This window comes from Condylura cristata, unplaced genomic scaffold (assembly GCF_000260355.1).
Source record: "Condylura cristata isolate star-nosed mole 26May11 unplaced genomic scaffold, ConCri1.0 scaffold00002, whole genome shotgun sequence".
NCBI classification, from domain to species: domain Eukaryota; kingdom Metazoa; phylum Chordata; class Mammalia; order Eulipotyphla; family Talpidae; genus Condylura; species Condylura cristata.
In genome coordinates, this window is record NW_004567103.1 from 13,056,800 (window position 1) to 13,081,222 (window position 24,423).

Sequence of the window (24,423 nt, forward strand, 5' to 3'; positions counted from 1 at the left end):
TGATCTGCCTGTTCTGCTCCCCACTCTGTCTCTGGTGAATCCTCTCACCCACCACACCTCTGGCCTGTACCCCAGTTCTGTAAGCATAAATAAATAAATCTTAAAAGAAAAAATTCAAAAGAGGCAATGACAATGACAAACAAGCAGAGGAAGATCTGCTTACTCAGCGACTTTATGGTTTTAGTGTCTGCTTGTGTATTTCACGGCATGAAGCTTACTGCGATTTTACTTTCTACTTGCTGAGAAAGTCGTGTTAAAAGCGTGGGGGGAAGGTGGACAGGGAGCTGCTGCCACAGTGTCCCTGAGCGAGGCCTCTTCTCTGCCCACCCACTCTCAGCCAGCGTCCAGGCCCCTTGGCTTCCGCCACCACCACCAGATCCAGTGTCTTCCATGTCTCTAGTGTTCAGCTTCTCTCCCACTCACGCTGACCTCCAAAGGTCTTCGGGGGGTTGCAGCTCATGGGACGCCCTGACCTTCTCCTTCTGAGTGTCCTTCCAGCCATTCCTCTCCCCAAGCTGGACGTGGGCACGTCCCTACATGCTTCTTGCTCATCCTTTCCACAGAGCCTGACTCCTCTCTGTCCCTCTTGATCGTGAAGCTCCTCTTCACCATCTCCACAGTGTTAGCAACACTTCATTCTCTCTCACCTCATGCAATGGTCAGGCCAGAGCTGCAGCGTCCGGAGCGGGCTGTGTCCAGCGCATGATGGCACGAAGGGGCTGTAGACCTGGGCAAGGGATTCGCCCTCCCTGGGTCTCAGCTCCATCATCTGCAGAGCGGGGGCCATGAGCACACCTACTACTGCAGAGGACTGCCATGTGGATGAAGTCTGTCTTTGTAAAGCACTTGGAAGGGTGCTCAGCACTGTAAGTTGCCATGGCTACTATTACTGCTGGCAACCACCACTACCCCAGGACTACTCCCCGAAGTGACGTCTGCTCCCAGCCTTTTCTCCCCTCTGTCCATCCTCCACTCTGTTTCCAGAATTATCTTGCTAAATTACGCATTGAGTGATTTTTCTCTTCCAACTCTTCAAGGGCCCCCGCTCGTCCAGGTGGCGTCAGACTCCGGGATAGCCTGTCCCCTGCACCACAGCCTGTGTGCTTATTCTCCAGCCTCATTTCAGCGCCGACCCCAGCCCCTTTGTGCCCCTAACTCCAGCCATCAGGAACCACCTGCAAGAGTCCCCCCAAGAACTCTTCTGTTCCCCCATGTCCAGTATGCATGCCCCTTTTCCTCGGCGTGTTCTTCGCTCCTTGGTTTGGTCAGCTCTCCCTATTGCTTTCTGGTTCAACCCAGTCTCACCTCCACGGATCGCCATCCCCTCTGCGTTCCTCTGCACCCCGGCTTACCTCCATTGTAGCCTCATTTGTGGGTTTTGTAATCACCTGTTTAGCAGCTTCTTCCTCTCCATTGTGAAGTTTTTGAAAGCAGATATCTATATCTATATCTATATCTATATCTATACCTATACCTATACCTATAATCTATATCTATATCTATATCTATATCTAACTAAGCCAGTCACAGTGTTGGCATATCCAGGAGCATAATACCATTTTGTTGAGCACTGATGTGTGGGGAGCATCTGAGTGACATCTATTTTTTTTTAAGATTTATTTATTTATGCATACAGAACTGGGATATATGCCAGAGGTACAGGGGCAGTGAAAGGATTCACCAGAGAGAGAGTAGGGAGCAGAATAGACAGATCAATGAAGTACACTGCTGAGGGGAGTAGCAGGCAGGTCAGGAGAGGTCTGCCGCGCCATGTGGGTCACCTCCAGGGCTGGGGATCAAACTCATGCTGAAGTGGCATTAACTTCTTAGTGCTGTGCTTTTACCCGCTGCACCACCAGGGAGGGCCTGGCATCTATTTTTTTTTTTTAAAGATTATTTATGCATACAAGAGCTGGGGTGTAGGTCAGAGGTGCAGTTTGGGGGTAGTGGTGGGGGGATTCACCAGAGACAGAGTGGGGAGCAGAACAGGTGGATTTACTGATATACACTGCTGAGGGGAGCAGCAGGTGAGACAGCAGAGGTCTTCTGTAACATGGACGTTACCTCCCTGGCCAGGGATTGAACTGGTGCTGCAGTGACTGCCCATAGCTTCATGGTGGCTCAGACTTAACCCCTGCACGACCAGGGAGGCCCCGGAGTGACATCTCTTGAAAAAAGTAATTATGCTGCCCAGCTTCCCCAGGACAGCCCCACCTGTGCGCACAAACTAATGATAACGATAACCCAGAGGCACGGGTTCAGCCCCGGGGACACAGGCGGGACTTCACCCCTGCCTAGGGCTTCCTGGGTTGGGGAGGTCTTTTGGGGACATTTGCAAAGTGCTCCCCTGGGCGCTGCTGTGCTGGAGGTGTGCCCTGGAGCCAGGGCTGAAGGACTGGCACCCTCCAGTGCCAGGGTCCAGGTGGTCTCTGGTGACCTCTGTGAAACTCTTTGTAGGAGGAGGGTCCCCAAAGTCTAACATGTTTTTCTGATTTTTCTGTGCACCTTGGTGCTCTCCACTTGGACTTGGTGGGCATGCTTGGTGGGGGCAGTGCTGAGCTAGAGGTTGGTCCTTAGCATTACCCTCCTTTCCCTCCCAAACAAGCCAGAAGATCAAGTTCCCCCATTCCTGGCCCCTGATTTCCTTTTAATGAGTTCTCGTTCAGGAACATCTTGCTTCCTCTTTGACAACAGCTCTCTTCCTCATCCATTCTGGAGGTCCTACTAGAATACGATGTCTTCTCCTAGAATAAGGATGCTACCCTCACAAAAGGACAAGCAAGTCTGGCTTCTAGGAAGAGCCTGCCGCCCTCAGGGTGGGATAGGGATGATTCTGTTGTCCAGATTACTCTGGGAGCTCCAACCCTGTCCCCCCCAACTCCCTCCATTCCCTGCCCCCCCCATTACTGCTTTTGCTAAGGAGAAGTTCTCACTAGCTCTCCAGGGAGGGAACCGCTATTGCAAAACTCTTGCTTCATGACATGGTAGTGGGCTGCAACTCTGGGTGGCCCTGGCCCCAAGAGGCAGTCCCCTGGCTTTGGTAAGAGCCTCATGGTTGCCCAACTACTGGCAGGCCAGTGAGACAGAGGGGACAGGGGTAACATGCATGCCTGTTTGGGGCCACAGAGTCACCTTTCGAACCCAAATACAGCAGCAAATAGCCTTGTCACGGAATGGGGCACGCCTCTTCCGAAAGAGTATTTTCAGCAACATCACAACAGAGCACCTGGTAAATGACTCATGGTTTTGTAGGGCTTCTCAAGAGGCCAGAGGACACTACTTTCCTCACGTCTGGTTGAGCAAGTGCTGCATGAAGCCTTACTTGGACCCAGTCTCTCCCTGCAGTGGGATGGATTGTATCACCATGGTGGTTGGAAGGACAGAGGGGCCCAAACCCATGTCTGTCTCCTCTACTGTCCCCCAAACTAGTGCCCTAGGGAGCAACTGAGATGCCACACACTATTGGTGAGGGGCTACAAGAAAATGTCTTTGAGTAATTTAGCAATTTCTTAAAAGTTAAACATACACCTACCCACAGTCATTTCATTCCTTGGTATTTACCCAAGAGAGGTAAAGGTTTATGTCTGTGTGCGTCTCTATGAGCTGGCTCCTCGTTGGCCACACGTAGGTAACTGGGACCTATTTTCTATCTACAAATCAAGCAGAACATTCCTTGACTCCCTACGAAGTATAGCTCGCATGGCGAGCCAGGCCCAGTGATACCAAGGGCGCAGTTGACCTGATGACGTAACTATCTTCATGGTGGTCTTGGGATAGCTCTGCCTGTGATTACATCAAATACTTTGCTGATGCAAATGGTTCTTGATGTCCCTGTTAAACTTTGTCCTCCATTTCTGTCCCACCCTCCAGACTTAATTCCTCATACCATTGTTACATGATCAGCTTTTACTAGCCTATATGATTTCAGTAAATGGCACAAGAACTTCTGGTCAAGCAGCAGCGTCTTGCTTGCGAACCTGCTCCACCACTGCTGTGTCCCTCACTGTGTTCCTGCTGCAAAGCAACAACTGAGTTCCTGTCACAACATGTCTGCACAAAGACTTGTAGACAAATATTACAGGAAACTTATTTGTAATAGCCTTAAATTGGAACTAACGTAAGTACAATATCTGGCAACAGATACCTATGCAAATAAACTGTTCTATATCCATGCAAGGGAATACCACTCCACAAGAAAAAAGAACTTTTGTATTTTTAGAAAGGCACACACCTCATTTAGATGTGTCTGGAGCCCTGGAGTCCTGGAAACTTGACTACCCTGTGATTTCCTACAAATGGGTTTTGAGAACTTGGGAAGTGCAGCTACTTGTATAACCTTGACTAAAGAATTTCTATCCAGGGAGGATAGCCTCTTCAGTCAAGTAGGTTCAGGAGAGACACACATGGAACAATGAAGGAAAAGGGAACACCTACCAGCCATCCAGATCAACCAAGTTCACATTGGTGATCAGTGAGGGGCTAATGCTGAAGCCAGGTCACTCTCACGTCCTCAACAGGAACCACTAACACAGGCAACACCATGGATGGATCTCAAAAGAATGAAGTTGAGTGAAAGAAGACAAACAAAAAAGAGTGTCTATGGTGTGATTCCTATGACATGAAACTCTAGAAAATGTAACTACAGTGAGGGAAAGCAGACAAGTGTTATTCTAGGAGGAGAGGGGGGACAGATTGCCAAGGGCAGGTGGGAATGTTGGGTCTGAAAAATGTTCTTTTTTTTTCTTTTTAATAACAGTTTATTTTACTTTTTTTTTTCCATCTCAATTGTAGTCCCTGCGGGTTTCCCATCACCAAGTCATCCATGTGGCATCACCATAATCCCGTGCACTTTTCTCCCCACCCCACCCCACCCCACCCTGTTTTTGATCCCATTCCCCACTCCACCCCTACAAAATGTCTCTGGTATATGGCTGTTCATTATTCTTGTTATTTTCTCGCCTGGTCCATTACACTCCTGCTATGAGTGAAACCGTCCGGTATTTTTCTTTCTCCTTCTGGCTTATCTCGCTAAGCATGATCTTGAAAAATGTTCTTTTTTTCCAAAAAGATTGTATTTATTTATGCACACAGAACCAGGGTACAGGCCAGAGGTTTGGGGGCAGTGAGAGGATTCACCAGAGACAGAGTGGGGAGCAGAACAGGCAGATCGACAAAGTGCACTGCTGAGGGGAGCAATGGACAAGATAGGGGAGGTCTGCAGCGCCATGTGGGTCACCTCCGGGGCTCGAATTCATGCTGAAGTGGCTGTGGCTAGCTTGCAGTGCTGCACCCTAACCCGTTGCACCACCAGGGAGGACCCGGATGCTTATTCTTTTGAATACACAGATGGTTTCAAGAGTATACAGTGAAGTCAAAACTCATCAAATCATACACTTTGTACAATGGATTCCTTATTCATCGTAATAGATCTGGAGAAATCTATTCAAAACAAAATACAATAAAGCCAGATACCTGAAGTGGATTCCAGATAGGAGGCATCTCAGGACCCCAAGGCCAGGCGTGGTGGGCAGGGCTGCAGGGGGAGACACACCTGTGCCACTGGGTCTTATTCTTGGTCAAGGTCAGACTGGAGAGATTTTAGAGAGGATGATGCCAACTCCCTTGTGCTGCAGAAAAAGCCGGGAGGGGCCTTTGCTGGCACAGCCTGCTGACGAGCCATGGGGGCGGTCTGGAACTTGCCTTGTGGCCGTCAGCCCTGCTCTTTCCATTCTTCATACCAGCCTGTCCACATGGGGCTGTTGACTTTCGGTGGCCAGTTTCTAGAAAGTAGGACTGGTCAGACCAGAAGCCCAGACGCCTGATGGTCTGGGGTGGCAAGGGCAGCCTGCCCTGGGCAGGTCCTCAGATGTCCTGAGTGTCCCCTTTCTGGGCGCAGGTGGGGCAGAGGTGCTCTCTCTTCTTGAAACCCCCAGAGCAGGCATGGCACACCAGGCCTCCGCACAGACTGGGGAACAGAGGTGAGACATGGGGATCAGGTGCTGTGTACAGGTGAGAGGTTGAGGGGAGCAATCATCTTCGGGTCTGTTTGTCACCTCCCAGCAGAATGGCCTTTGACCTCCCATTGCCTAGAGTGTCCAGATGCCCCAGCCCTGGTGCCCTCTAACTCAAAGTGGCAGGTTCTCCCCATGGCCCATGTTCCTCTCCCCTGCTGCTTGTCCTGCCACCAAGAAGCTAAGAGGACAGCACCCTTGACACAGAGATCTCTTAGGCGAGAACCCCACTCATCTGCCTATTCCCCAAATGCTACATAGTCCCTCTGCCAGGAGACTAGTCTTTGCCTGGCCCTGTTCCACTGCTCTCCTTATCTCCACTAAGTGTTAGGCAAAATGAGTGGCCAGCTTTAAGTGGCCTTCAGAAGCACCTAGTTCCTGTGGCCTGCCCGTCCCCACATGGGGCAGGGGGCTGTGGGCTGGGCTGTCCCCAAGGAAGCGTGCTGTGCCTGTCCCATTACCGGCAGGGGTACCGCCGAGACAGCCGGCCGAAGATCTTGCTACAGCAGATACAGCGTCCATGGGCCACGGATGAGAGATGCCGGACCTTCTGCCACAGGTGGTCCTTCTCTCTGATAGACACGGAGGTGGGGAGGGCACACAGATGAGTAAATAGAGAAAAATATGCAGGGTGTGAGAAAAATAGGGAACGATGCAGAGACAGACAGTGACACAGACAGACACAGAGAGCAAGAGAGACCAGTATAGAGAAATACAGGGAGACAGGAGGGACACAGAAATGCAGAAAGACAAAGAACAATAGAGTTAGAGTCACGAGGAAGAGATTGGTGAGTCTCTAGCTACCCCTCGTCATAACCTCGACCCATTATTTAAGCTCCTGTTCACATCCCAATTCCTTCAAGGAGTGCCCCCGATCTGCAGAACCCCAGGGGTTCTTGCTCTCGAGATTATAAGTCTACAGTGTCTATTCTCTCTTTCTTTTATTTTTTTTTCTAAAGATTTATTTATTTATGCATACAGAACTGGGGTACAGGCCAGAGGTGCAGGGGTGGTGAGAGGATTCACCAGAGACAGAGTGGGGAACAGAACAGGCAGATTAAGGAAGTACACTGCTGAGGGGAGCAGCGGGCGGGTCAGGAGAGGTCTGCCGCGCCATGTGGTCACCTCCGGGGCAGGCGGGGATCGAACTCACGCTGAAGTGGCTTTAGCTTCTCAGTGCTGCGATTCAACTTGCTGCGCCACCAGCGAGGGCCCAGTGTCTATTATTTTTTATTTGACACTTGGTACAAACTGCCTTGTAGTTTTGTATGTCTGTATTTCTGCTACACTATCTTTATTGTTTATTTATAAAGGATGTGTAGGAATATTTGATCAAACTTTTAAAGCAAAATGATACATATGTATGCTTTAAGATCAAGTAGCAAGAAAGAGTTTACTCAAAAGGCAACAGAACTAGAAAGATACTTAAAAAAAAAAAAAAAAAAAAGAGCAACAGACACACTCCGCACTCCTCACTCTCAGAGGCGAACCTCTCCTTGCTACTCACTGGTGCTATTTCCATGTTTAAGTACTAGGCTCACAGCTCTCCTTCTTGACTTGTCAACAGACACCACCTGCTGCTGAGCTCCTGCCCAGGATAGCAGAGGACTTAGTTTATTTCTTACCACCCTCCCCCTTCCTTTCTATGCCATACTATCCCTATTTTTGGTTCCTTTATGGTTAATACTAAAAATTTACAGAATATGCTCACACATTCATTTCTTACTTTAAAATATAACAATCATTTACTTTTACATCATTTTGTGCATTTTCCTACCTCAGTTGTAATCCCCGTGGGCTCCCCTTCACCAAATCACCCGTGTGCCATCACCATAGTCCCGTGCATTTCCCTCCCCCCACTGTTTCTGATCCCATCTCCCACTCCACCCCCATGAAATGTCTCTGGTATATAGCTGTTCATCATTATTATTATTATTTTCTCGCCTGGTCCGTTATACTCCTGCTATGAGTGAAACGATCTGGTATTTTTCTTTTTCTTTCTGGCTTATTTTACTATCATTTCTTACTTTTTATGCTCATATTCAATTAACTAGTGATAGTGTTTTCTAAAACTCCCATTCTGTAATCCATGGGTACTTTTTCTCTTCAACACTTCTCCTTCTTCCACTCCTTAACTTCACATTTATTCTTGCAACATCCAATATGGTAGCAATTAGCCACTTGTTTCTATTTAAATTTATGCTGAATTAAAAAAAAAGATTTATTGTATTACTTATGTGTACAAGAACTGGTGAAAGAGGAACGTACAGAATAAAAGGGAGGTTACCAAGTTAGGACAGCAGTGATTATCCCAGCTCTGATGAACAGAGATCTTCAGATTTAAAGATCTCACTGAGTGAGCAACAAACAAATGAAAGGAAAAAACCCACACTGAGATACATCATCGTGAATTTTCAAAAAAACAAAGACAAGTACCCTAAAAGATGGGTCACTTATGAAAGAGGAAGTAACAGTTGTTATGAATCAATGGTGAAATACTGTCAAGTTCTGAGAAAATCTGGCTTTTGTCCTAGAATGTTATGTACAGCCATATTACCAAACAATTGAGGAGGTGATACAGGAAAGACATCTTCCAGATAAAGAGGTCACAAAATATTCACCTCCCACACAGTCTTTTTTTGGAAGTTAGTTAAGGATGTGCTCCAGAAAACTAGGAAGTAAGCCGAGAAAGAAGATGTGGGATTCAGGAAACAGTAGCTCTAGCTAAGGCAGACCACAAGGGAATTCCCAAGATAAGTGGGGTGGGGGTGGAGGGGCCGGGATGGGGAGCAGGGGGATAGGCAGCGGCCCAGAAAGGAGTCTCCATTGCAGCAGAACTTACCAAAGGCCCAGGAGAAAATTCTCTTAAGGAGAAGGAAAATCAGTACAATACCTGATGTGATGGAGAACTGGAGCGGGGAGGGCAAAAATTAGTATGAACAACAGGCAAATCATGCAAGGGGCAAAGAAAGGAATTAGAAAGTCCTGGAGAACAAATAATTTCCAAATTATTTCCCTGTCTGATTTCTTCACTCAACATGATTCTTCTGAGATTCATCAGTTTGCCTCTGGTTAACCAATATATTTATGTATTGCCTAATAATGTAAATACCATTCATTGATTTTTTTTCAATATTTGAATTAATCTAAAGGTAAATCGTAGCAGACCATTATAATGATAGAGCACAACTAAATGTTCCCTACTAAACAATATTTAAGTATAGAATAGAACCCATAGAACTTTCTATGAATATGGAAATGTTTTGTTTACCCTTTCCAATGTGTAGTGATCGAGCACTTCACATGTGGCTGGTGTGACTGAGGAAGGGAAGTTTTCATTGTATTGAACTTTTATTAACTTCAGAATAAGTTTAAGGACTCCCTGGCAGCGCAGGGGTTAAAAAGTGTCTCAGCACTATGAAGCTATCACCAACCACTGTGGCATGAAGTCAATCCCCAGCCAAGAGGTGACCCACATGGTGTAGCAGCAGACCTCTCCTGTCTTACTGGCTGCTCCCCTCAGCAGTGGATTTCAGTAGATCCACCTGTTCTGCTCCCCACTCTCTCTGCTGAATCCTCTCACCCCTTACCTCATCCCTTTGGCCTACACTGGCACACACTCTGGCACTGGATAGAGTGGCCAGCTTTTATTGGAGGAACTGGGCAGGAGTTATCTACACACCAGACTCTCAACATCAAAAAGCACTCTTCTTTTACTTGGGGCAACTACATTTCTTCTGAAAAGGATCTTTTGCCTGCTTGACTGGGGCTTAGGACTCTGATTGCCAGGTGTTTGGCAGCTTGAGAGGCAGACAGGAAGCCAGGGCTCCACTCTGCTCTCTGTGATGAGTTTGTCATTCAGTTTTCCTGATTTCTGTACCTCATCTCTCTCTGTCATCTGCATTCCTGGCATCTCTGGGTTCTGGCTTCTCTAAAGTTCTAAGTCGGGCTAAATCCAGTATCTACTTTTTCATGCATTTCTGGCTTCTGTAAATGAGCTGAAAGCTCTCATTTGTGCCTGGCTTTTCCACCTGTATCTCTGTTGTGAGTTTTATAATAATTATTATTATTACAATAATTTTAGTGCGCTCTCAGGAGGGAAGATGGATGCTAAATAGTTGGTCTACAGCATCTTGACTGAAAGCATCTTCCATGGCTTATTTCCTTCCTTCCTTCCCTCCTCTCCCTCTCTCTTTCCCTCTCTCCTTTCTTCCCCTCTTCTTCCTTCTTCCCCCCACACCCTCCTCCCCTTTATGGTCATATCTTCTATGATGCTTCTGCAAGGGACAATATATTATGTAGTTTGGGGGTTTGTGAATAATTTCTTTAGCACTAGAGAAAATATTTGTCTCTTGTGAAGAACTGGCATATATCCTGTGTATAGACAATAACATTTAGACAACTTTTCACATTTTGTTCCTGCTGCTGAGATGCTCAGTGCTCAGTTTTAACCCTAACCCTAATCCTAAAATTTTGGGAACATATATACTTTTGCCTTCTATTAAATTTTCTATTTTTCCTTTAGAATCACATGGAAACACACACACACACACACACACACACTCAACTATGTCTCTCTCTGTGTGTGTGTGTGTATATATATATATTTGTATATGTGTATATATATATATATATATATATCTCTTTTATTATTAGCTACCTCAAATTCTCTTTTGAGATATACAGCTACTTTTTAATTTCTCTTCCTTCCAGTTGACAGTTCCTCAGAGATCATTCCTTGATCCTTTGTTTATTCCAAGTTGATTCCTTCTTTTTCTTATCTTCAATATCACTTGCATTTTGTGCAAGAGGTTTTAGATCCAGAGACCATGCAGCAACCTTCTGTTTGCATTGGGCCCTAGGGCGCAGTGATCGCTTCCTGAACTAGATAAAGGGTAATGTAAATGTGAATTTTCTCCCCACTAGGTGAAGGGCAGACACAAGGCTTTATACCTCCTCTCCATCCCTTGTGAGCTCAGTGGTCTGGAATTGATCCCAGGGAGCTCTGTCTCTGGGACCTAGGACAGCTGACCTGGAACGGGAGGGCAGAGCCCATGGCCTGAAGACGTCTAGAAGGCAGGCAGGACACCCCTGTAGGTATCAAGGAGGAGCCCCTGGTTTTCTAATCCTTCTGAACCCATGGGCTCCTGTCCTGTCTCTTAGCCTCAGTGGGGTGTGTGTTTGTGGGGTGGGTTGAAGTGGAGGGATTAGCATCAGAGGACTCTACGCAATTTATATGCTTTGGTGGCCAAGTCAGCCTCTCTGACCCTCAATGTCCTCATCAATAAAATGGAGATAATAGCAGAGGTGTCTAAAAGCAGGTAGAGTTAGCATATATAAAAAGGCTCAGAACACTGTTGGGTGGCGTTCGTGGAGTAGGATTTCCATTCCCCAGCCTCTCCATCCCTATCGTCCCCCTTCCACAGCCCCACCCCACTGTCCCAGCTCTTACTGAGTCAGCTCCAGCACCCGCCTCTTCAGAGCGTGGATCAGGTCCTGCTGCCCTCCAAGCTCCTCCGCATACATGGCGTCTCTCCGCTCAGCCACCTGTTGCTTCTGCTCCAGTTCTGCCTGCAGCTGGGCCCTCTCTTCCTGACACCTGCGCACAGGAAAGACTAAATTCTGAGGGGGGGAAGGAAAAGAACTTGTGGCTGAACAAGGCTGGGCTTCGGCCTGACAAGGAGCCTTCAGGGGGAAGGTGGCTGTGCTTCCTGCAGCTTAAGTACATGAGCTCTCTCTCTCACACACACACACACACACACACACACACACAATCACATGTACATACCACATGCATGACTGCATCCCACCACACATACTCCTTACAATGCAACACACAAGACACACACAGATATGTGCAACACTGCACACATATTGCACACACACACCAGAACACATGTCACTCACACCTCACACGCCACATATGTGTGTTGCATACACAACACAACACACAATATACACTACATATATATAAACACACACACCGCAAACACAACACAATACACACAACACAAATCACACACATAAACCACTTACAGTGTTACAGTGTAACACTCTCATAACAGCACACACCCAAGTGTACATACCACAGGCATGCACGCAATACATACCACCCACACCACACACACTTGTAACACATAACACATTCATGACACATCACACACACTTATAACCCACCACCCAGACCACACGCACCATACCACACATCACACGGAAACTTGTGGGTAGTCTGACACCTATAGGCTGACTCCTCACAAACAGTTCAAAGAGGTGAAAACAGGGTCTAGCTTCATGTTTCTTTCAGAGGAGATGAGCCAACACTCATCCTTCTCTTCTTAACATTTCATTTTTCTTCTTAAATATTTCCTTTTTTTCCAAATGTGGTTTTCCTGAAAGGCTTGGTGGCGGTTCTCTGGAGGGAAGGTGTCTGGGAACTCAGGCTGGCTGGGCTGTGCCCAGTTGAAGACAATCGAGGTGTTGGGGGGAGGGTGAGTGGTGTATGGTTTGGGGCAATAGTTTGGAAAAGCATGTTACATGGTCTTTTCAGTTAAAAGAATTAATACTAAACATCTGGCTTTCTTAAATTTCTGCTTGGGGCCTGGAATCTCCTCAGCTCTGTTCTTGCTTTTTTTTTCTTCTTTAGTGGCTTCCTAGAAGCTTCCAAGAAATGGACTGGAAGGGAGGGCCCCCAGTGCAGGGTCAGTGTCTCACTCTGTCGCTCAGGCGCGGGTCACTGTGACGGTGGATATTGTGCTGCCTGTGACCTGTGACCTGGGTCAGTGTGCATGCTGTGCTTACCACCCTGTGTGGAAGAGGAAGAGGCTGCCAGAGGCCTGGCAACTGGTCGACCTATTCTTTTTTAAGATGCCACCATGGCTTTGCTGTGGGGAGGAGTTTCGGGAGGTCCATGGAATCAAACTGACAGCAGGTAGCCACTGACATTCAAGTAGGGGCAGTTCCTGCAGCCTGAAAACAAGAAGGTTCTGCTGCTCAGGCTGGACTGGGGCTAGCATTTGACTTCTCATGAACATTCTAGTCTTCAGCTTCCTTGAGTATTCATCACTGACTTTGTTTTCCTGAGCTTGTTTCCTTGCCTGGAGATTCCAGGGCCTCTGGTGTAGTCAGCACAGGCCCTGATAGGACCTGACAGCAGGGGGCTTTGTGGTGAGAAGGAACATTTATTAAGCACCTACTGTATGCCAGTGGCTGTGTTAAGTGCCAGGCACAGAGGGGTGACGACCCAGCTCCCGGTGGAACTCGTGGCGTTTTCAGGATAGTGTTCTAAACCAGACTCAGATCAATACAATAGTTTAAACACACACACACACACACACACACACACACACAAAACAGAACTCAATATATAGCAGGGATAAATACGGGGCTAAGGCAGAGCCTCTCCTTGAGACTTGCCGAAAAAGTGACATCTAGGCAGAACTCAAAGATGTCAAATCAGCCAGGCAGAGGAGCGAAGGTCTCAGGCAAAGGTTTATGGATTGAAAAGAGCCTGCTCCTGTGAGGGGCACAAAGAGCGTGGTGAGGCTGGGACACCACGTAGGGCAAGGGTGGGGGACCCTAGGCAGGGGTTGGTGGGTCCCTCTGAGGCACCTGGTAGAGGGGACCTGACCTCCAGCACTGTGGGAAGCCTCTGACGTATTTTCAGTAGAGGGTGACAGACACTCCTGGGGCAGGAGGGGATGTGACTGCACTTGCAATCTATTGAGCACCTACTATGTGCCTGTCGCTTGCTTCGTTTACATTTTTGCAAAGTTATGGGGCAAGCGGTATAATCAGCATATGACAGGAATGAAAATAGAACTTCAGAGAGGGAGTGATACTTGCCTGGGATCACACAGCTTGGTGAACAGGGGTGGGGTGGGGGACAGAAATCTAGACACAGGCCTGTTGAACACTAAGCTCTTTTTTACCTCCTCACTCTTTCATCTCTACAGGGTCTTGATCACCAGTATCAGCTGCTGAGGGGCTGCAGGTGGGAGCTGGGGACCGATTGTGTGAGGCCTTGGCACACCTCGAAGGAGTTCACTGCTGAACTCCCACGGTGATGGGATGGGAGGAGGGAGATGTTTGCCCAATTCTCTATCTGAGGACACCTTCTTATACTCTCCCAATCATCTTGTCTTGAGGGCAGAGGAAACCCGTCTGCTAGGAGAGATGATCTCACAGATCACCTGGGCAGGAAGGAGGAGCTATAGAGGTCAGCCATCTCCTTATGCAATCAGAGACCCGAGACCCAGAAAAGGAAGGCCAGATTCCCAGGGCCTCACAGCAGAAGGTCAGGAAGAGGGTACCCGGTGTCCCGGAGCTCAGTGCTGAGTCTGTTTCCATAGCTCCTGCTGTCTGTTCTGGGCCTGCTGCCTGAAGAGTCTGTTAGCTCTGACTTGTCTAGCCTGGCTCGGGACCCACCGGCTGCACCTTGCACCCTCAGGCTCTCCACACCGGCCAGAGTCCTCCTTTTAAACCTAGGTCGGACCCTGAGACTCTCCTTTTGTTCGAGACTCAGCTGGAGCCTCCTGGAGTCCCAGAGTCGCCCTCTGTTCCCGCCACTCTGGCCTGCTTATCTCCCAGCGCTCTTCGCCTAGGATGGTGCACTCACTGCCCCACCTGGAGCACGCCTCATGAGTTCTGTTTGACGGGTCCAGTTTTCCCATACTTGTGGTGTCTGCTCAAAGAAATCCTGTTTCCTGACTCTCAGTCTAGAAGACTCTCCAATGACTGCCTGACATATATTTCTGTTTGAGGAAGTGTTGCCTGTCTGTAGGGCTGTAAGAGCAGACATAAGCAGTTGTCCCTGCTCATGTCTGGTGTGGAGGCACCATAAATGCTGTCGGCTGACTGCTGGGCCCCGGGGAACTTGTACTCGCTACCTGTGAGGTGCCCATCGCCAACCTGACGCCCATGTTTCCTTCCCAGGAGTAAGATGTTGGTCCCAACATCTGGACCCCTACTGGGTCCAGGGGGCAGGAAATGCATTCTCCCAGCCTCAGGAGCTGCTGTTACTCACTGTCTGCATCCTAGATGCCCCGGCCCACGCCTGTCTCCTGAACTCCACCCGAGGGCCCGCCCAGTAGCTCCAATGAGTGTCTAACAGGTGTCTCAAGTGTAACGTGTTCCCAGCTCAACTCCTGAACTTTCCCCACATGCCTGCTCTGTCACAGCAGACGGTCCTTGGCGACTCCAGCTTTCCAGCTGGACAGTCCACAGGGCATCGAGTCACTCCTGACTCCGCTTTCCTCTCAGACCCAGTCTCTGCACCCCGGGAGCCTGACCTCACAGCTTCTCCTGAAGGCAGCAGCTTCTCTGTCGCCCTCTCCACACAGCTCCCTCCTGGGTGGTCTGGTCTCCCTGCTTCCCCGCCCTTTCGTTCCTTAGAGCAGTGAGCACAGGCCCATGAAAATGTAGGTCAGCCCAGCACAGGCAAATCTATGCAGACAGAAAGTACATTAGCAGTTGCCTCGGGCTGGGGAGGTTGGGAGGAGACGGTGCTGCAAATGAGTGAGGAACAATCTTCTGAAATGTGCTGCTTTGTGAATGCACCGAAAACCAGAGAGTCGGTTTTTAAAAAGCAAATGAACATTTTTAACATCAGAGTGGTCACACCATATCCCTCCTTGCTTGGGGCTCTCAGTGGTTCCCTCTTCAGCCTGAGTCAGAGTCCAGGTCTTCCCAGATGCGCCCTGAGCCAGTGTCCATTACCTGCCCACCCTGTCCCTCCACCCTCTCTGTCTTTCACTCCCCTGATGTCCCAAGAGCTTGCCATGCCCCTTCCACCTTAGGGCCTTCGCTGTTGCAGTTTCCAGAACATTCCTCTACCACATGTCCAAATGACTCACTCCTCCATCCCTTCAGGTCCTCGCTCAGGACGGCCTTCCCTGGCTGTGCCGCCGTGTCTTAAATATCGCTAACAGTCACCCCCCCTTCCCTGCTTTATTGTTTTTCTTCTTAGAATTGATCACAACCTGACATTCTATCTATTTTACTTGCTCATTACATTTATCCACTGCCTCCTCCACTAGAATGTAAGTTCCACAAGGGCTAGCATTCAGCTCTAGAGTATGCCCGACTCACAGAGTGGGCCAGGCACTGAAGGGGACCCTAAGGGCTTGTGGGATGACTGAATGATGGTCAGGATGACAAGTGGCAGGACAGGGCTCTCTGACAGGGGCTCTCCCAGCTGCAGGGAGCATCGTGGGACTGGTGTCTCCCTGGAGTCCCCCAGCCTGTTTGGGCCCTGAGAGGGGAAAGGTCCTTGCCTTTATATGGGGCCTTTGTCGTGTGAATCTTTGCTTGCTAAACCACTGGATCCAGCTATATATCTGGTGGGAGGAGCCCCCAGGGTCCTTTCTGGGTGGGTTCCTGGGCACTTGGGCAGACAGTCAGTAGCCTGCCCTGTGATTCAGTCTGAATCACTGCTCCTAGACTCCACTAGGGTGTGGAGGGGAGGTGGGGGCACTGGTGGCTTCTGGCTCAGGGGTGGGTGCCAGCCTACACAGGAGAAACAGGGGATGGTGGGCAAGCTGTGGCCCAGAGACCAAGGCAGAGGCCCTGTCAGATCAAGGAAGATCTCTGAGGAGAAACTGAAAAATAAATGGACGGAGACACTGAGAGATGAGGGGGGAGGCAGAGACAAAGCCAGGCAACCTTGGGCCTTGAGGTCAATGTGGTGAAGGGAGGTGAAGATACTGGCTGAGAGACGGTGTCCAAGCCCTGGCTAAGGGCCAGGTCTGGAGCTCGTCCACTCTGCTAGTGGTCCCCTCTGCTCACGCCCCTGGTGCTGGGCGGCTTGGGCAGCAACTTTGAGTCTTGGTTGTCTCATCTGAAAAGCGGGAGTTCCCAGAGGCCTCTCTGGTAAGGATGTTTGAGGAAGCGCCCAGAACAATGGAGGGAGCTAGGAAGGAGCCCGTTAATGAGACAGCAGAGAGAGAGAGAAAGGAAAAGGAGAGCCAAACAGAGGGAGAGAGGGAGACAGAAAGAGGGCAGGGCAGGAGTGTGGCAGGCAGGAGACAGAGTGGGCGGGGAAGAGAGAGGAGAGCTCGGAGGAGGCATCGGAAATGAGCAACCATGGCGAGGCAGGAGTCATAGGGGGGTAGACCCCTTCTGAGGCCACTTGAGAGGTCCGTCGGGGAGGGGCTGGCAGAGGGGAGCTGAAGGGGAGCCCCTGGAGAGTGGGAATGCCCTGCATGCCTCAGCATCCCGAAGGTGTGCCCAGCACGGGCCTGGTGCCCAGGAGGTGCTAGAAGAAAGCTAGTGGCGTGACTGCTAAGGAGAGCGGGAGCCAGGGAGCGGAGCCCAGGCCTCCTGCCCCTTGGGGCTCCTGGCTGCAGGCCCCTCCCTGCAGGTGGTTGCCAAGGTTACCTGCTGAGCTGCTCCTGCAGGGCTTTTAGTTCCCTCTCCTGCTTCTTCAGCAGCTGCTCCTGGTGCTGGCTCTGTTCACTGGCCTTCTGGAGCCCAAGTCTGAGACTCTGGGAGAAAGGGGGCAGGAGGAGAAGGAAGCTGGGGGAGGATGGCAGAAACCCCAGCCTAAGACCTGACCCAACAAACATCCCTGAGATCCACTCTTGAAAGACAAATTTGGCAGGACTGGGAGCAATGCTAGGAGCGGGGCGCCCTGGGTGAGGCTGGGACCACCTTTGCATCCTTCCCTGAAGGACAGAAGTTATCAGTTCCAGGGACATGCCCGGGAAGGAGGCTAGAAAGGCTGGGAAGTAATCTTGAAGGGTCGCCTCTAAGAGAAGGCTCTGACACATTCAGAGAAATGAATTGTTAGGTGGTTTTATTGTGCAAACATCATAGAGTATAATTATACAAACTTAGATGGTGTGGCCTACCTCGCACTTAGGCTAGATGGCATAGAATACTGGGAACCCTGTCACATATGGAACCTGATGTTAACCACAATGTTCTAGGGTGCATGACTGCACAAGCGTGGTAGGGTGGGATCAGCAATAGTAGAATTTAGATATTGGGAAGAAACAGGTCCATCATGAGGAAGATGGAACTTGAGAACAAGTACATGACCTGAAGAACTGCTGGAGTACCCAAACTTAAATGCCTACAGAGGTAAGGCAGAGAGTCTTGAGGAGTCTGGTGCGAGGCAATAGGGAGGGGTGGGGACTGCGGTGAGCTGAAGAATACATAGCTTTTCAATGGCATCCTCAAATAATAATCTTGTGCAGGTCAGTAAAATTTGGCCTGTGTGTTAGAATGGCCCCCAGGCTACCATTGAGGACCCCCACATGTGAGCCAGTTGGAGGAGAGAGAATAGACAAGTACCGAGCGCAACTCACTGTTCTCACCTTGACCACATCCTGCAAGGCCACCTCTTCCTGTTCCCCCTTCCTGGCCACACTGGTCTCTCCTTTTTGTTCTTGTGGCTTCTCTGTGGTAGAGCTTTCCTTTGTTTGTAGGCCCTGAAGGACCTGGTGTTCCCCTGAAATGCTAGACACCTCCTGCTCTGGCCTGCTTCCTGACATTGTGTCCTTCATGGTGCCTCTGAGACCGGGGACCAGCAGCCTCTGGACACGACCCCGATCTGCTTCCCTCTCATGAGTGTTCTCTCTTGTTCTCTGCCCTTCTGCCCCAGGAAGACCCCCTCTGCCCTCAGCCTCAGCCCCTAGCATCTCTTTCAGAGTCCCATCCTGAACCTGGATGTTAGCTGTTGAGTTCTCCACGAAGATCTCTGTTTGTGGGTCTTCCTTCTCTGGGTCTTGCTGAAGCTCCTTCCACGTTGGTTCCCACATGTTCTGGGGAGATACGAGGCTCCTGGGATCTTTTCTCTTCTTTTCCAAAAAGGAGGGAAGATGCTTGAGTTGCTGGGACCTGGGGGGTCCAGTCCAACTCTCCCCCTTGGGTGCCTCTTGCAGACAGTCAACTTGGCTGGCGTGTGTCTCCTTCGGCTGGGCTCTTTTGGAGCCTTCGTGCGTGGTTAGGATCTGCAGAAAATCCCCCCGAACCATCACCCCTTTCAGCACCAATTCACTGAGCTGGGGCAGAGAGGCCACAGCCCTCAAGCAACGGATTTACTACGTGGATTCCGGACCCTCCCAGTAGAATTACCGACTCAGTAGGTCTAGAGATGGCTCTGGAATCCGAATGTGAACACCCTGGTGACCCAACAGCCCTACTTTGATCTGTTCAAGGGACAGCAGTGTTTCTCCAGGACCTTTCCCACCTCGCCTCTAGCCCCATCCTTCCCCCTTCTTCACACTCCCTCCATCTTCTGCATTGGTCCTCAATCCCACCTCTCCCGCTGATCCCTCGGCCTGAACTTGACTTCTTTGAGTTTCACTTTTCTCATCTACTTGCCTTGTGGTGAAAACTTGCACTGACTGACAGGGAGAGACATCCCTCTTCCAGGAAGCCCCTGCTGTGTGCCCAGGCTCCTCTGCGTCAGTCCTAACAAGTGGTGGGGCAATGTGTTCCTTCAGGGTGTCTCCCAACCAGACTTGCCACTCCTTCTCTCAGAGACAAGTCCTTGGTGTATCTGCCCTGGGCACCCAGAGGCTGGCGTGGGCTGCAAAGCCTGCCTGTGGACCTGACACCACACCACCACTGGCTGAACAAACAGCAGGCCGCCTCGCGCTGTGCCACACACACTGTGCATCCTCACGCCACCCCGTGAGGAAGGCAAATGCCCCGTCCACTCACCATGGCTAAAGAGTAGGAGCTGGGCTTTTAACCTGGCCATCTGGCTCTGGCACTCCGGCACTCCCTCAGTACAAGTGAGGCATCTGCAAACTGTCCAGCAGGGGTCGTTCCCTGCTCTGTTTTCCTTGCGCTTCCAGCCACCTTCTCTAGCTCCTCCTCCTCCCTCCGCCCCAGTAGCGCCCACAGAAGGCACAAGTGTCCCTTTCTTTCTCTGACACTCCCACCACCTTAGGAATATTCAGCCTTTCTTTTGCGCTTTCCCAGTCCTCAGATCCACACGTTGGCCTGTCTGTCTGTCTGTCTGTCTGTCTGTCTGTCTGTCTGTCTGTCTGTCTGTCTGTCTGTCTGTCCTCCCGTTAGGGCAGGGCTCAGTTACTGCTTAACCTGGAGGTTCCAAGAGAAATGGAGAAGCAGCTCAGAATGAAGTCAGGCAGAGCACCTTTTGGGGGGAAGAAGCTGTGATTTTTCGGGGTCTTCTTCCCTGTGTCCGGCTGGACCAGCAGCTGGACCTGCAGATGAAAGGGGTAGGGGACCCCTGGGGTTCTCTCCAGCATTTACATCTCCCTGGATGCTGGCTGTCCCATCTTCTCAATCCTCCCCCTCATGCTCCCATTCTTCCCACCTTCCAGCCCATCTCCCTCTGCACACCTCCACCCCTCCCCCCACCCAGGCACACCACCCTCCATCCACCCACATGCTCCATCCAACCTCCCACCATCCATTCATCCTTCGAACCCACTCTCCACTCCAAGCGCCAACAGCTCTTTAGTGAGGGTGTATTTTATGCAGCAGCGAGGTGTACTGGGGCGGGAGACTGGGAGCATGGCCTCGCTTGGGCTGGTGGATGACGATGTCATCAGCCAGGGAGGACAGGCTTCCCTCTGCGCGACACCCACTCACTCTGAGAACATGGGCCAGGCCCCATCCAGGTCAGGACGCTGCAGGTCTAAGTCGAAGGGCACCTCATTGAGCGCGTAGAGGGACGCCAGGAGGTCCTCCTGGAGCTGGGGGCACACCAGAGGGCTCCGGGGGCCATACCACTCCCTACGTTAACAGTGATCAGAACCCTTGGTCATTGGCCCTGGAGCTGCTGGCCACCCTGGCCTCAGGGCACCCCCCTCCCCTCCCCACCATAGCACTTCCCCAGGCCGATGAGGCCCTCTGGGAGGAGGAGCATCAGGCCACACCCAGCACCCTCTGCCCTTCCCTTTTGACTTCCCTGCCTGACTCATTTTAGCCATCTCTGACATTCAGCCGTGCAGCCCGGGGGGAATCTTTCACGAAGGAGGGTCCGTGGGCCAGAGGGTCTGGAGCTGTGCCAGCCACCTGGTGAATGTGGGGTCCAGGAGGCAGAGCTGCAGGGACTCAGCCAGCTGCCCGTGGGCAAGGCAGAAGCGGATGAAGGCTCGGCCTCTTCCCAGCGGGGTCTTCAGCTGCAGAGCGCGCCGGGCATAGCCAGGGTCAGGACAGAGGAAACTCAGCCAGTGCACAGAGAGAACGGGTGGGAGCCAGCGGGTGCCGAGAGAGGGTGTCATGGAGTTTCAGGCTCTGAGAAAGGGTGGCTGGGGGGAGCTGAGCACAGGGTTCATGGGTGATGGGAGGTCTGGCAGTGGGGCAGGGATGGGTGAGAATGGGTTGGGCAGAACTGTGTCCTCTCCTTTCTGCCCCAAGTTGGCCCTTCAAGGGTGCCTGGTGGCAGGGCCCCACCGGCCTGAGGCCCCTCCCTGCCACTTGGCTCTGGATACCTTGACCAGTGAGTGAACAAAGCGGGTGGACTCCGTGTCTCCCCGCTGCCGCCGCAGGGCAGTGCAGATGAAGTCCCAGTAGTGCTTGTGAGGTTTTAGGAAACTCTTCTGCTCTTTCTGGTCAAACTGGGAGCAAGATCAGGGAAAGAGAGTGAAGACATGCTTGCTCCTAGGGCTTACCTTGTGTGCCAGCATGCCCAGGAGGCACAGGATACGGGGGAAAGGGCTCGTGCAGACAGACTGACCACCAATCTGGTTCTGTGTGACCAGTCGCAAACTGCTTCACCTCTCTGAGCTCCCCATGTTCTCATTCATTCATGAAATACTAATGAACAGTTAATGTGTGCTAGGCTCTGTTCTAAGCCCAGGGGTTCCAGCAATGAACAAAATGACCTCAGGTATAAACTCTGGTGTTTGCATCCTCGTAGAGGAAGCAAACAATACATAAGCTAAACACACGCAGCATAATATGTTATATAGTGTCTGCTGCTAAGGAGAAGAAATAAGGCCAGAAACAGTAATAGAAACTGGTATGTGTGTGATTTAATGTCTCTGATAAAGAATTAGGGGGCTCCCTGGTGGCACAAAGGGTTAAGTCTCAGCACTAGTAATCTGTAGCCACTGAGCACACGTTCAATCCCCGGCCAAGGAGCTGATCCACAGGGCACAGCTGACCTCTCCTGTCTCGTCCACTGCTCCCCTCGGTGGTGTATTTCGTAGATCCGCCTGTCTGCTCCCCACTCTGTCTCTGGTGAACCCCCTCACCCCTGCCCCCACCACACCTCTAACCTACCTCCCAGCTCTTGTATGCATAAATAAATAGAATAAATCTTTTTAAAAGAAAGAATTAGATTAGGTTAGCTAGAGAAAGCCTCATTAAAGAGGTGCTATTCAATTTCAGATCTGAAGGAAATGAGAAAATATTCCATCTGAATTTCTGGGGCCAGTGCAATCCAGGCAGCAGGAATAGCAAGTGCAAAGGCCCTGGGGCAGGCGCATTTCCATGTGATTTAGGAAGCTCAAGGAGACCAGTGTGATCCGAGTGCAGCAGACAGGGCAGGGTGGCAGGAGAGTCACCCATGTACACTGCACACACACCACATACACAAATATCACCTACACAGAGAAATAGGAAGTCTATGTGTATTCAGAGGTGGGCAGGCTGTTCAGCGCAGCCCTAGGTAGGGAAGATAATGGGCTCAGCTTAGCATATAGTAAGTGCTCAAAAAAGCTCTAGATAGTGATGATTGGGGCTCTAATCAGCAGCAAAGAGGATCAGCTCTTTGCCTCTCAAACTTCAGTTTTCAGAACAGGAGGCTGCCCCCAGCACTATGCACCCTCGTCAGCCTTGTCCCATCTCATCCCCCAGGCAGCAGTGACAGCCTCCAAGAGTCTGAGGGACTGACAGAGAGATGAGGTTGTGCATGGTAACAAAGGGGTCAGTGGCTCCTCCCTCAAAATCTAGAAATGTCCTGGTTCCCTAAGCCTGAGAGACGGCAGAGGAGGGGAGGAGAGGAAGGAAGAAAGAAGAGGGGCTGGGGAGAGGGTCCCACCTGCAGCAGCCACTCCAGGCAGCCACAGAGGCTGTGCAGCTCAGCGCTGGCATCTGTCACGGCCTGCTGGCCACCCCTGTATCCCAGGAGGACAGCAGAGATGGCAGCTACGGGGAAGATGGCAGACACAGACACCAGCCAGTGAGGCTCTCGGGAAGAGGCTCCCAAGACCCCTCAGTCCTCCCCAATCCAGTCCCAGGAAATCTCCCAGGGCACACTCACCTTTCAGGTCCCTGATGACCTTGAGGGCGGCTCCCTCTTCTGCCATGGCTATTTCAGAGTGATGTGATTCCTTGTATCTCAGACAGTCAGGCCAAGAGGGACATTCTGGGTGCAGTGTCCCAATTGTCTCCTTCTGTGAATGAAGGAATCAGAGCCCAGGGGAAGACTGGGACATGTCGGGTCACTCAGTGAGTTAACTGGCAGGAGGAAACCCCAATTGTTTCTTGCAAGCCAGTGTGGAAAAAAGGCATGGACCCCACTTTTTGGAGCCAGGACCCTACTGTGCTCTGTATCTGAACATCCTTGATTCATCCAGTCCCCATAAGAACAAAGGAGGATGTCAGCTTCACATTATACAAGGCCAAAGGTTCGGAGGTGGTAACTTCCACTCAATGTCACAAAGCTACAGTGGTGAAACCAGAACTGTGCCCACAGGGCCGTGCTCTCAGCCCTAATGGATGTAAGCCTCTCTGACTGTGCATGTGGGCCTGGGCTGAGGGAAGTCACCCCTGTCCCCGAATGGAGCCTGGCTGTGCAGTCAGCCTCCATGAGACACACATTCATCCTTTCCTGGGCCCAGCTGATTGGAAAATGTGTGTCTTTGGAAGAGAGGGAAGCCCCAGAATTGGCCTGGGCCAGAATGCTAGAGGGCAGAGGGATCAGGGAACCTGCCTTTACTCCAGCCACTCTCCCGGGGGGAACCTTTGTCTTGGGGTCCGGAGAGGAATGTTGTGGTGTCCAGGGGCCAGTGGGCTTAGTCTGAGAGGTGTCCTGTCCCCCAGGCCATGGCTGGTGGCATTTGGGAGTAGGTGGGGGCAAAGACACTGTGAAATATGGTGGTGGGGAAGGGAATGGAGTGGGGCTGGCCTTCAAGGAACCCCAAGCTGGGAGCCAAGGGACTGGGATTTCCACTCTGGCTCTGCTTTAGACCTACCATGTGACCTTGGGCATGTCATTTGCCTTCGTTGAACCTCAGTTTTCCTATTTGTAGACCAGGTGCTGGACTGAGGGTCTCTGTGCCCCTCCACCCCACAGTCTATGAAATTCACCAATATCTAATCTTACCTCTTCTTCTCTTTTATGTCTATCCGGGATCCATCTGCCCCTCACTCTTAGCGCCCATCCCTTTCTCCAGCCACCTACAACCTCAGGGCCCCCACCTCCCACCCCCTGGCTACTCACCTGGAAGACCTGGCCACTGCTGGAAGAGCAGGCACGGCTGCTTGA

General features: G+C 50.9%; 1 protein-coding gene across 1 annotated transcript; it reads right to left on the bottom strand.

Moving 5' to 3' along the window:
• Positions 1 to 5,303: 5,303 nt before the first annotated feature.
• Positions 5,304 to 23,242, bottom strand: RUFY4 (RUN and FYVE domain containing 4). The gene is made up of 11 exons (XM_004674805.2): positions 23,197 to 23,242; positions 22,975 to 23,081; positions 21,422 to 21,547; positions 21,003 to 21,109; positions 20,577 to 20,720; positions 20,116 to 20,185; positions 18,326 to 18,961; positions 17,385 to 17,491; positions 11,464 to 11,610; positions 6,473 to 6,583; positions 5,304 to 5,965 (listed from the first exon to the last, which is right to left on the bottom strand). Exons 1-11 carry the CDS (start codon positions 23,240 to 23,242, stop codon positions 5,863 to 5,865), a joined length of 1,704 nt encoding a protein of 567 aa, XP_004674862.1. The 3' UTR covers positions 5,304 to 5,862.
• Positions 23,243 to 24,423: the final 1,181 nt, after the last annotated feature.